Source organism: Petromyzon marinus, unplaced genomic scaffold (genome assembly GCF_048934315.1).
Source record: "Petromyzon marinus isolate PM22_M1 ecotype Great Lakes invasive population unplaced genomic scaffold, UKy_Petmar_22M1.pri1.0 PM_Scaffold_31, whole genome shotgun sequence".
NCBI classification, from domain to species: domain Eukaryota; kingdom Metazoa; phylum Chordata; class Hyperoartia; order Petromyzontiformes; family Petromyzontidae; genus Petromyzon; species Petromyzon marinus.
The window spans coordinates 840,543-853,975 of record NW_027423291.1 but is presented as its reverse complement, the minus strand read 5'-3'; the positions used below and the strand labels follow the sequence as shown (position 1 = coordinate 853,975).

Genomic DNA, 13,433 nt, shown 5'->3' with positions numbered 1-13,433 from the left:
TCTGTTGTAGACAAAAACGGGCTGCTGGTAAAGCATGTCCTGCATTCTTACATGTGTAAAGAAGCTCCTTCGCAGGTTTCATTTTCTAGATGATTTATTCCCGACGATAACATATTTACAAGGTGAGAGTACGACTCACACGTTGCACAAGGCTATGATTATCTGCAGTCCCGGTGGTTTCTAATAGAGTAGATTAATCTCGAACAGTCTTTCTTGATGGTTTCCACCATGTTGGTTTCCAACAGTCGGCCCCGATGTCGTCCACCTGCAGTTGTTCTTCAGTCCCCAAGGCATCACCCCATTTGCGGGCCACGCTCCCCCTTATATACCCGCACGGCCACGCCCTGGTAACTTCCAGAAGTTTTCCCTGGTAGATTCTCTCAGCAGACTCTATTGTCTTCTACTTCACTCCTCTTGGATGGCAAAGTTTATAGTGGGGGCAGTGGAGATGGGTTGAAACAGGTACAGGTTACTGTACGGGGGAAGGTTCGTGTGAGTCGTACTCTTGCGTTGTAAATACGTTATCATGAAATAAATCATCTATCAAATGGAACCTGCAAAGGAGCTTCTTTACACATGTGAGTGTAAGCCTGAGTACAATCTCACGTGTTGTTGCTGTCGAGTATTTTAATTTTACCAGTGGGTCAATGAGGGAAGGGGATGATGATGAATGTAGTGATAGAATGGGTGGGTCATTCTTGAGAGCATGAAAAAGTGCGTGAGTGAGGTTGACACAGTGAATGATCGGGTGATTGTGTGATCAGGTAAATATATGACTCATGAGGAGAGAGAGGGAGTATTTACGTGAGTCATAGATTTAAGGAAGTGGGTGAGTTCATAATGGAGTGAGTACCAGTTTATTGAGTTGAACAAGGCGAGAACTAAAGCGACCAGGATGAGTCTCATTTGCAAGAGAGACCTGGATCACCCAATTACCAAAGCTAAATAAAACACAGAGTTACAGTAATTAAAGCAAATATACTATTTTCTTCTTTCGATAAAGCATATATAAACAATAGAAAGACAACTGCTGTCTCATGAAAAATCGACGTAATGGAGCTAAGGGATGATAGAATGTGTGAGTAATGTGCGACATGGATGTCCTCTGCCCCCTACACGACTGAACATTTTCTTTGACTACGTAGTTTGAGACGATTTCCATGGATGTACCAGTAGCATTTCTGGTACAGATATAATGGGAGGCTGATCGATGCCTGAGCCGGTCATGGTATGGCTCTCTATTGTTAAACCATATTATGAATGCGGATGATCTGGTGATTACTGCCCACTCTAAGGAGAAGTTGGAGACACTACAGCTAAACATGAAGCATGCTACTAAAATATGGGCCGTTACCATCAGCCCCACGAAAACAAATCACCTCCCTGGGTATTTTACATCATAAAAATGCTCCCTTCCTCAATTCCTCATGTATTTGGGGCACCTGAGGAGAGAGTGGATTGGGCAGTGTGCTGATGATCAAGTCCGTTTTGGGAGCTGAGGTCTCATTTAAAATAATTAGAGCAGCATTATATTTTCATCAGCTGCTCAACAGTGTGGAAGCTACCTGGCATGTCACTCCATAAAAATCTTCATGTCTTCTCGGCCACAGTTATACCCTCCCTTATCTCTCTCGAAAGGAACGTTAAGGTTAGCTTGCCCACGATCTATTCAGGGTTTAACCAGACTGGACTTTGTAAGCTCACAGATTCCTAGAATATCTGGACAAATGCCCATCTGTGGGCTCCTCCAGCAAGCGAGGCTGCGTTGATTGTGTCATGCAGTCTGTATGCAGTCACGGCATCCCCAAGCAGCTTCAATTTGGCTGGATAGATGGTGCTAAATGGGCGTGGTACGGGGTAGAGAAGAGATGGACTGATGTCGTGCAGAAGGATGTGGAGCTGATTGGACTTATTGATGACTGGTATCAGCAGTGTCACGATCGGCTTCTGTGGAGGAGGTTCATGAAAGGCGCTGCTGGGGAGGTGGAGGCAGTTGCCCTCCAGCAACAGCATAGGGCAGAGGAGCGAGTCTCAAAACAACGAGCAGAGCGCCAAACAACTGACACAAATAAAGTTGGCACAGTGGGGAGCACGGCTGTTGCATCTGCCCATCATCTTCCTAAGTCAATCCATGGCACCTGCGTCTATTACATGACCTCCTGCCAGCCAGCCTTCGACACTTCACGTGGCCTCAAAATGCACCGAGCATTGCACAAGTGCTGTGGTGATGTCACTGCCACTTAGGGGTGAATGACGGTTGTCGCGTTGTTGTTGTGCGTGTGTGCACGGACGCATGTACGCCTTTGAGTCTCGTGTATGGAGAGATAAAGAGAGGCAGCCGGGCAGGGTGCTGGCCATTCACCCCGTGTGCCATTCAGAGCTTCATAGGCGCTTGCCCCAACATTCTGGTAAGGCTATACAGCGGATGATTGTCGCTGTTGTGTGTGTATGGACGTTCACCCCCCTCCCACCGCCCCCGTGTGTGCAGGGACTCATTACGCCCCCTCCCGACAAGCAGACCGGCATCCTGACTAAAGGTAAGTGACAATAACAGATTTTTTTTCCATTTAAGTAACTTTATGTTTTGCTCACAATACAGTATTTATTAGAGTGTTGCATGCAAATGTACGATATTTTGTCTTATATATGACTTTGTTGATGTTCTATGGGGTATGTTTGTCTTTCTGAGTAATGTTTTAATTAGGGTGGTGTCATTTTCACAATTTCCCCAATATTTTTAAATGGCCGACTTGCGCTTCAGCAATTTTCGGAACCAATGGCTAAATCTCTTCATCTTCTTGGGCTTGGTGGTGGTGGCAGAAGTGGTGGTGGAAACGGTTGCGGTGGTGGAAGCTGTGGCAGCGGCGGTGGAAGCGGCGTCGGTGGTGGTGGCATCATTGTACATTTGAGACACGGTCCATATTAGCTCTTTCAGCTGGCTACGGAGATGCAGGTTCTCTTCTTGCAGCCTCTTTTCCCCATGCCACATGTCCTCGTGACGCACCAGCTTCCCGCGCAGCCTAAACTGTTCCTGCCCTCTCTGCGGATTCAGGAAGTTCAACTTCCTCAGGTGGGCGTGCAGCGACCTCCGGAGATCTTCGTTTTCACAGCGCAGCGACATTTGCCGCTGTGCTGCATTGCAGTCTCGGAGAAAATCCGCATGCAGAGACTTGCTCTCCCTGCAAGGCACTCTCGTGGGCTCCAGCTCCAACTGGCGCTCTTTAAGCTGTTGAACCAGGCTCCTGATCTCTCTCTGGAGAGTCTCTCGGTTCTCCATGAACTCCTCCAGCTGATGCTGTAGCTCCAGACGGAGCATCTTGCTCTTCTGACAGAGCTCCACATTCTGCAGGCCCATCCTCTCCGTAGACAGCGTCGTGGTCTCATGGTCAAAGTCTGAAATGTTAAGCGTAAAAAGAAGATATATGAAGATCCCCATCCCAAGCATGGCCAAGACCAGAACGCCAACGATCAGCAGCACCATGCTCAGCTCGAGTTGACGGCACGCGGACAGAAGCAAGTGTGAGACACGTCACGAAGGGGCGTGTTATTTATCGTGACGTCATTACCGGATGTGACGTACACTATGACGTACCAGCCATCCCTGCCCACTTATTGTCAATCATTGCCCACCACGTGACTCCACGGCCCTGCCCCTAACCACACAGCTCCTCCCCCATACTCTTCTTCCGCCTTCCCCACGTGACGCGAAGCGAGCCAATCACGCGAGAGGCGGCGCGCGGTCGGCCCCGCGTCCGCTTCCCGCCATTCTTGCAATGGGCGGCGGGGCCGCTCAGGGTGGGGCGCGGGGCGCGGGGGCGAGTTCACTCCACGTCGCGAGTCGGGAGGAGGGATGAGGGGGAGGGGCCAGGAGGGACGAGGGGGAGGGGCCAGGAGGGACGAGGGGGAGGGGCCAGGAGCGGGAGGGGGGGGGGAGCTGAGAGCTGCGAAAGTTTGGGGTACCACTACTTGAAAAATATACTGTACCACAGAAATGAGTTTATGTTTAGTTCGATTTAGAACATCTTTCCAATGGTTGCTTAATTTGAAACCAACTTCTCGGTTGAAATTGTGTCTGTGTTTGTAGATCTGAATTGCCTCGTGAACAAATCTCTGATAAAAACCCGTGGGTTTGCAAAGAACCTTGGTATCGGAGAAAATTATATCGTGATCACCCACATGGTTGTAACAGTGATCAGCAAAGAATTCGTTTTGCTGTGTTTCAAATCTGATTTGTGCTCGCAAATTCGGTCAGAGACATGTCGCTTTGTCTCCCCGATATAGCAATCACCGCAGGTACAACTCAATTTGTAAACCCCGGGGTACTGTAAGTCAGGAATGCCATCCTTCACGGATGGGATCAGATCACGAATTTTGTGTACTGTATTGAACCGGACCTGGATCTTGTGTTTGTTTAGAATTTTTGAAATCTTTTTAGTAACGCCTGCTATATATGGTAGTGTGATGGTTTTGGCCGGAGTATCAAGTGGTTGTTTCTGTATGGAGGGAGAAACAGCTTGGCGGATGGTACGGTCAGAGTAACCATTCCTTTTGAGGGCCAGGTGTACATGTTTTAATTCACTGGTCAGGTGGTGTTGGTCCAAAATGCAATGAGCCCTATGGTATGAAGTTTTGATGAGAGAATTCTTTTGGGCTGGGTGGTGGTGGGAATCAGGTTTCAAGTAGGAATCTGTGTGGGTGGGTTTCCTGTAGACAGAATGCCCCAATGAGCCATCAGGTCTCCTCTCAAACAGAACATCTAAGAATGGTAGCTTAAATTTCGATTTAAAGTTTTCGTGACTGCAAGGATTCATCTTCTTTGGTTCTTTCGGTAAAGTCACGTAGAATGAGAATAAAATAATAAATTGATAAAATAAAATAACACAATAATATTCTCACGACGTTTCGGCCACAACACAAGCGGCCTTCATCAGGTGAAGGGGACGAGACTGTCTGGAGGACAGCGCTGGAGTGAGAAAGCCACGCTGAGATCACGACCTTTAAGCTGTGTGAGAAGAAACAAAGCGCCTGACAAAGGAATTAGCATTTAATTTAGCATTGAAATGGCTGAGTGATTAGCTTGTGACTGGTCACAGAAAAGGCTATATTAAAGTTAAAGCATACACATCCGCAAAGGCACCCCTTGACAAAGGAATTAGCATAGAATTTAGCATTGAAATAGCTGAATGATTAGCTTGTAACTGGTCACAGAAATAGCTATGTTAAAGTCTGAGCATATACATTCACCGAGGCACCTAGTACAAATCAAACAGGAGAATTTAGCATTGAAATAACTAGGCGAATTTAGCATTGAAATAACTGAGTGATTAGCTTGTGACTGGTCACAGAAATGGCTGTTGAAGTTAAGGCCTACACATCTGAGCTATTCACTGTAACTGGGTATACAATACAATATATAATTAATACTATATCATGAACCAAAAAAAATACTAAAATATAAATTACCTCAATGTTATCAATAAACTCTATATTCTCCAATCAGCTAAGCTACCAACAATAAGTCGTTATATATCACAATGCTATATGGCGAAAAATGGGTGGATTCTTACCCTCAACTTTAGCAACACGGATAGCTTAACCGTGGTTAATGGTATGGTTTACAACATGGAGTATGACAGCGCCTCGCAGCTGTCTCTCTCCCCCTCCTCTGTTCCGACCATCGATGAACTCGTCCGTCTGAACGGGACCCGTAGCTATCCGTGGTGCTAAAGTTGAGGGTAAGAATCCACCCATTTTTCGCCATATAGCATTGTGATATATAACGACTTATTGTTGGTAGCTTAGCTGATTGGAGAATATAGAGTTTATTGATAACATTGAGGTAATTTAAATTTTTGTGTTTTTTATTGGTTCAGTATATAGTATTCATTATATATTGTATACCCAGTTACTGTGAATAGCTCAGATGTGTAGGCCTTAACTTCAACATAGCCATTTCTGTGACCAGTCACAAGCTAATCACTCAGTTATATCAATGCTAAATTCGCCTAGTTATTTCAATGCTAAATTCTCCTGTTTGATTTGTACTAGGTGACTCGGTGAATGTATATGCTCTGACTTTAACATAGCTATTTCTGTGACCAGTTACAAGCTAATCACTCAGCTATTTCAATGCTAAATTCTACGCTAATTCCTTTGTCAAGGGGTGCCTTTGCGGATGTGTATGCTTTAACTTTAACATAGCCTTTTCTGTGACCAGTCACAAGCTAATCACTCAGCCATTTCAATGCTAAATTATGTTAATTCCTTTGTCAAGGCGCTTTGTTTCTTCTCACACAGCTTAAAGATCGCGATCTCAGCGTGGCTTTCTCACTCCAGCGCTGTCCTCCAGACAGTCTCGTCCCCTTCACCTGATGAAGGCCGCTTGTATTGTGGCCGAAACGTCGTGAGAATATTATTGTGTTATTTTATTTTATCAATTTATTATTTTATTCTCATTCTACGTGACTTTACCGAAAGAACCAAAGAAAATGGTAGCTTACCATCTTTCTCCACTTCCATGGTCTTGTTCTTCTGACAGAGCTCCACATTCTGCAGGCCCATCCTCTCCGTTTGCAGCGTCGTGGTCTCGCGGTAAAAGTATGAGATGGAAAGCTTAAAACGAAGATAAATGAAGATCTCCATCCCAAGCATGGCCAAGAGCGGAACGCCAACGGTCAACAGCGCCATGCTGAGCTCGTGTTGACGGCACGCGGGACGGAAGGAAGTGTGAGGCACGTCACGAAGGGGCGTGTCCTATATCACCGGATGTGACGTACAGCCATCCCTGCCCACTTATTGGCAATCATTGCCCACCACGTGACTCCACGGCCCCGCCCCTTACCGCGCAGCTCCTCCCCCATACTCTTCTTCCGCCTTCCCCACGTGACGCGAAGCGAGCCAATCACGCGAGAGGTAGCGCGCGGTAGGCCCCGCGACCGCTTCCCGCCATTCTTGCAATGGGCAGCGGGGCCGCGCAGGGGGGGGGGCGGTGGGGGCGGGGGGGGCGGGGCTGAGTTCACTCCACGTCGCGAACGGGAGGAGGATTGACGAGGGGGAGGGGCCAGGAGGGACGAGGGGGAGGGGCCAGGAAGGACGAGGGGGAGGGGCCAGGAGGGACGAGGGGGAGGGGCCAGGAGCGGGAGGGGGGGAGCCGTGGCGCCGCTCTTGGGCCGCGAGGCCTCCCCCTGGACCCGCGGCGCCACGCGGAGACCGCGACAGCAGCAGCAGCAGGAGGTGGTGGTGGTGTTTGTGGTTGTAGGCACGGGAGAGGTGGTGGTGTTTGTGGTTGTAGGCACGGGAGAGGTGGTGGTGGTGTTTGTGGTTGTAGGCACGGGAGAGGTGGTGGTGGTGTTTGTGGTTGTAGGCACGGGAGAGGAGGTGGTGGTGGTGTTTGTGGTTGTAGGCACGGGAGAGGTGGTGGTGGTGTTTGTGGTTGTAGGCACGGGAGAGGTGGTGGTGGTGTTTGTGGTTGTAGGCACGGGAGAGGTGGTGGTGGTGTTTGTGGTTGTAGGCACGGAAAGGTGGTCACGGACAGGCGGTGAGTGCCGGGTGATGGAGGGGGGGGGGGTGAGGGAGTGGATTGCAGGGTGAGTGGGTTAATGAGGAGAATTAATAGGTGAGGAGGGTGAGTGAGTTGAAGGGTGAGGTGAGTGAGTGGGTGAGTGGTGAGTTCACGACAGGGAGATTGGGGCTGAGTGAGTGAACGCAGCGCACGGTAAAGATCCCCTGAGAGCATTCGCAAGAGTTGGACATTGAGTGCCGCTGTCAGGGTCCACACGCAAATTACTCACTTGGCATGATATACAAATTAACCATTGTAAACGATAACTTTAAAAAAGTCCGCTATTTGTCAGAGCTAATGCGATGTGCGTTCAGTATATTTGTAGCACGTTAACCAACGTCAACATCGTCATTTAGAGTAACCATTAGTCCATACGTGTCACTTGCTAATAGTCCCCGGGTCAATCACAACTTTGCCGTGCGTGCAGGCGTTGTCTCTGGCTGCTCGCTAGGGCTGCGATGCCTTTCCATGCCACAAGATGACGTTCATTGCTCCTTCCACACCGCGACAATATTTACTGCAGTGTTCTATAACGCGGCAGTTGCGTTGCTGAATAACACCGCGTTGTGTAAACTCCCTCGTTACAATGACTAATACAGGGTAAAGCACAGTCCGTGATAACAGCGTGAGATGCGTGTGTCGGCTGAACAAAGACTGAGGCGCGTGGGGAGCATCAGGAAGCATCCAGCAGCATCCCAATGCCTCGTGTGACGCTGTGCCCAGGCAGCCGTACAACCGCACATTCCTACTCGCGCGACGTGGTTCTGTTGACTCAATCGCGTTATATCCACTTAGCATCCGTGTCATAAAACGTGTTCCCTAATACATTCATCGTGCTATATCCAATTGACGTTATGAAAACACGCGTTGAGGCAGAACGAACTCTATAAACTATTTTTATTTTACCAGGTGAGACCCACTGAGCTATGTGGCTGTTTTCCAGAAGCGACCTGTCCACAAATGATAGATCAGCTAAATGGCTAATCACGTTAGAAATGTGTAGCACCAGCCACAAATACTCTAGACATGGATCCCCTTTGACAGGGTCAGTGTCTACTTAGATTCACTCACTCCGCCTATTGTCATGCGGCGTGTGCAGCTGCGTCGTGACACTTGGTAGAGTGCTGTCTTTGAGGCAGAGAGCTTTACAACCGTGTGCAGTGGTTAATTTGCTTAACAGCTTTACACCGAACTCCTTGCTTGTGGTAAAACATGTTTGCGACTTTGCTGATTGAGAACTATGCAGATTTAGATTTATAGTAACATGTACTTGGTGTGAGATGAACTTCCAAATAATTTCCTTTGCTCAACATCTTGCAATTAATGTCTTTTTAAATGGTCAGCTTAAGTGATTCCGTGATGTTTATGTAACTTTACCATTAACATAACCTATGGAGCACAATTATTTCAGAATTATTTTTCATAAGTAAACTTTAAACTGAACCCATATGTGATATTATATTGATTGATTATTTTATTTTTTAATATAGTCTACATGCTCTTCTGGGGATATTACCCCACATTTACCATTCATTGATGTTCCCTTTGACATTGGTAATTGGCATTGTCACACCATAGTAATTCATGGGCAATTATGTAATTCTCTCTGTCTATCTCTCTCTGCATCTGTCTGTGTGGGTGTCTCTCTCTGCCGGTGTGTTTTTCTTTGTATGCGTCTTTCGTGTGTCTCTTTGTGTATGCCTCTCTCTGTGTGTGGATGTCTCTCGGTGTCTGTGTCTCTCTTTCCATTTCCACGATGTGGTGTTGTATTTACATGCAAATTCTACCTCTAGCCCCGCCCACTTACTCTTGGGCTGAGCTTATCTCAAGCCAATATAACTTCGTGTTTCAGCAGCTTTCTCGCTATATTTTTTCACCTGATGATGGTTGCTTGTGTTGCGATCGAAACGTCGTGATCTATTATTTGTTCTACCTACGTGACTTTACCGAAAGAACCAAAGAGTATTGTGATTGTAATTTTGATTGTGATTGTTGTGGTGGAGGTGGTGATATTGATGGTGGTGTTAACGATAGCGGTGATTTTGGTGGTTGTAATGGTGGTATTGATGGTGGTAATGGTGGTTGACTATTACCCCTCTTGTGTCCTTCCACCACCAGGTTTAAGAATCTGCTGGTGTCTGTGCTGGAGGTGGACGTCGGATATCTGTGCAGTCTGGAGTGGTGGACAATAGACTTCTGCAGCTCAACCAGGTGGACGCACTGGGCAGGGAGCAAGATGGTGGTGGCCTTAGAGACCCACTTACTCCCACAGACAGCCATAGACTCACTCACAGAGTGCACTCACACAGAGAGCCAAAGTCTCACTGACACAGAGCCATAGGCTCACTCACATGGAGACACATAGACTCACTCACACAGAGAACCATTGATTAACTCATTGTTTTTTTCGGTAAAGTCACATATGTAGAAATACCATAAAATTATATTAAAATAAATCAAGCACGACGTTTCGACCACAACACAAGCGATCTTCATCAGGTGTAAAAACAAATAGCACATAAGGTGACATCAACGCAACACATAGAGAGTGTTAAACTGCACGGAGGTAAATACAACAAGAAGATGAGAGACGAGAATTAAAAAAACCTAAGAAAATTTTACGTGATGCAATACCAGTCGGCCAACGACACAGTTAGACACTTGCCTGGCAGACCACGAATTTCAGAAGAGTGCTAAATTTCGTGTTCATCCTCTGGGTTGAACATACCAGCATAGACAGAGTGAACAAATACGAGGTATAAGATAGCAGAAATACATATACAGGGACACAAGAGGTAAGAAGAGGAAAGACGGACAGAGAAGCAAGAAAAAAGGGGCCGGATGGATGAACAGACAGAGGCTTAAAATAAGTAGCAGAGGTGGGGGGAGGGGCCGAAGAAAGCAAGGGGCACCCCACCCCACCCACCCCACCCACCCACCCCACCCCACCCACCCACCCACCCCACCCCACCCACCCCACCCCACCCCTCCCACCCCTCCCACCGATCCTCCCCCCAACCCTCCCCTCAACGCTCCTTTCACTCCTCCCGTCACCCCTCCACCCCTCTCCTTTCTGCTGCGTAAGGGCCAGAGGCTGAGAGCACAGCAGAGGAGGCTACACGGGGAACTGGGCCGCGTCAGGGGCGAGAGACGCGGGGCGACTCGACACTTCACAGCGGCCTTCATAGATGTGTACTGCTTCATTCATAGGAGCTCAATAACAGCACTTGCCCCACCAGTCTGTGGAGCTCCATGGGGGATGTTTGTGTCGGAGCTCGTGCTGTAGGCATAGACGACGCGCGACCGTGGATCCTCTATAGGGAGCGCTCGTCTGCTGTGGGTCGCATGGAGCTGCACGAGCGGACACCGCCGCAGCGATTCCCATACCGAGTCACGAGATAGGCGCTGGGAAACAATTGCGCTGAAGTGTGTTGCTGGGTGGATGAAGCGAGCACCACCATGGTGTGCTTGCCTTGTATGGTCAGTCGTGTGACTGATTATTATAATATATTAATTCACACCTGTGCACCGTGTCATGGCAGTTTCTCTGTTTTCCTTCATTGCATTTTTATTTCAGAAATTTTTCACCTGCAAAATAGATTGAGTTTGAATATCTCATGCGAAAGGGTGCCCAGGGCATGTGGGGTCGTCCAATTGCACAGTGCTTAGCGCACATCACTACACACCCATGGACTAAATCCAGAGGCGAGTGACAAATGAATCAGTTCTGCCCCCCTCGCTTCACCAAACCGCACTAGTCGGCGTGGTGAAATATGGTAAAAATCAACACGACCGACAGGGCATAGGGTGCCCATTATCCAGAAGGGCTTTACTTTATTTTCACATCCACATCTAATTGTGGATTTGGTTATTTTTCTTTAGTTATCTTTGTTGTATAAATACAACTTGACAAGATGTGTACTGCTTCATTCTGGTACATTTACTGTTTTTCAGTGCATTCCAGCACTGGGTGTGTTTGTTGGATTTATTGTTTGTCGATTTTTCATTGAACTGACAAATGGTGTAACCTGGTCCCTTGGGTACCCAGGCCTTCCTATAGTATAACTCCAGGAATCGGCAGATTTTTATTTTATTGTACCAAGTAAGGACCACTGAGCTATATAGCTGTTTTTCAAAAGCAACCTGGCCACAAATCATAGCTCAACGAAGTGGCATATCACATGGAAATTTGTAGCAGCCAAATACTGTAAATGCATATTTCTAAATGTGGAGGGAAAAAAAACTCGAGGATCCAGAGAAAAACCCACGCCACCACGGGGAGAATATGCAAACTCCAAATATCCAGGCGTTGGAATCGAACCCACGATCTCCTGCATTCCAGGCGAAGGGGATAACTTGTTGCCACTACTGAGCCCCTTGTTAATCTGATGTGATATACTGGTACAGCCCCTGGTGGCCTCGGTCACTTTACTGACCTTTGCACCATTGTGTAGTCGGTTCAATTGAGTCGCAGACATACTCTTTGGAGGCAACAAATTTATTTATACCAACACGAAGGGGTAACTTCCCTTTTACCAGATAACAACCTATGGTGGTGGACCACCAGGCTATCTGCGCTAACACTCTGGGATAGCTACAACGAGCAGGACTCCAGCTTGAGTCCTGCCTATGTGTTGGTGACTCTTCACGGACGTTGAATGTAGATCTTTCAGAAGACAACAGCAAAGCTGAACCCCGGTCCCTCTGGGGACCCAGTTTATATGCTCACCAGTCGTGGCCGGCTCCGCCCTTGGCCACGACTACCTTCTTGATTCCTATTGCAAGATCTCGCCCTGACACGTGACTACCCACTAGCCCCAACTTGGGGCCCCTGTGTAGACTTTACCCGTCATGTACCTTCCAGGGTCAACCAGAGCGCAATGGTCCACATTAACCTCATTCATGGCTGACACTTTCACACCCCTTCTATAGAGGACAGCACTGCACGCCACGCGTGGTACCACTCAGCGCCATGACTCAGCGCTCACCAAGCCCCACTAGGGCTGGTACTACACCCACATATATGGGGTGTCGGTGATGTAATTACATTGCACGCCATGCCTCTCAGGCCGGCACTACACAGTGGCATTCCCGATGTCACTACATTACCCCCCCCCATTCGTAGCATTCAGCCGTCCTGGCTGTCAACTCCCCCTTAAAACTAACCAAGTGAATAAGTTCTAGATTTGAAGCTTTCGTGACTGCAAGGATCCATACTCTTTGGTTCTATTTGGTAAAGTCACGTAGGTAAAAATAAAACAACAAAAATCATGACGTTTCGGCCACAACACAAGTAGCCTTCATCAGGTGAAGGGGACCGTACTGTCATGAGGACAGCGTTGGAGTGAAGACAGTCCAGCCCAGGTCACGTCCTTTTAAGCTGTGTGGGAGGAAACAAAATACTTTGACAAAGGAATTAGCATAAAATGACCGTAACGCACAAGAGGACCGGCACGGGGGGGGAGGGGGTGTGAAGTGGAACGTAGAGGACCGGCACGGGGCGGGGGGGGGTAGTTTACAAATGTAGGTGTGAAGTGAAATAAGCTTCTATGAAAGTTTGGTATGTCACTATTTGGATAAATATCATTGAAAATTAGTTTAATGTTTGGTTTGATGTAGAACATCTTTCCAATGGTTGCTTAAGTGAATAAGGTGATAAAAAGCGAGTAAAAGTGACTAAATGCTATGTGTGCCTCAACAATTAACAATAACAAATAGCATATAAATACCCAAGCCCACCTATACAATATATACACTAGCTACAAATGTACAGAACAACACGAGAAAATATAAAACGCGAATGCACGGAATCCCCTCCATCACCAACAACTCCCATCCTCACTGTGTAACAATACCCATAAGTTTTGATTTA

General features: G+C 47.5%; 1 protein-coding gene and 1 long non-coding RNA gene across 2 annotated transcripts; one reads left to right on the top strand and one right to left on the bottom strand.

Annotated features, from left to right (window-relative positions):
• Positions 1 to 841: 841 nt before the first annotated feature.
• Positions 842 to 6,760, bottom strand: LOC142923177 (uncharacterized). The gene is made up of 2 exons (XM_076064107.1): positions 6,501 to 6,760; positions 842 to 3,393 (listed from the first exon to the last, which is right to left on the bottom strand). Exons 1-2 carry the CDS (start codon positions 6,685 to 6,687, stop codon positions 2,738 to 2,740), a joined length of 843 nt encoding a protein of 280 aa, XP_075920222.1. The 5' UTR covers positions 6,688 to 6,760; the 3' UTR covers positions 842 to 2,737.
• Positions 6,761 to 9,563: 2,803 nt separating this feature from the next.
• On the top strand, positions 9,564 to 11,087 carry LOC142923156 (uncharacterized). The gene is made up of 2 exons (XR_012940563.1): positions 9,564 to 9,772; positions 10,647 to 11,087. It is a non-coding gene; the product is annotated as an uncharacterized LOC142923156 (long non-coding RNA).
• Positions 11,088 to 13,433: the final 2,346 nt, after the last annotated feature.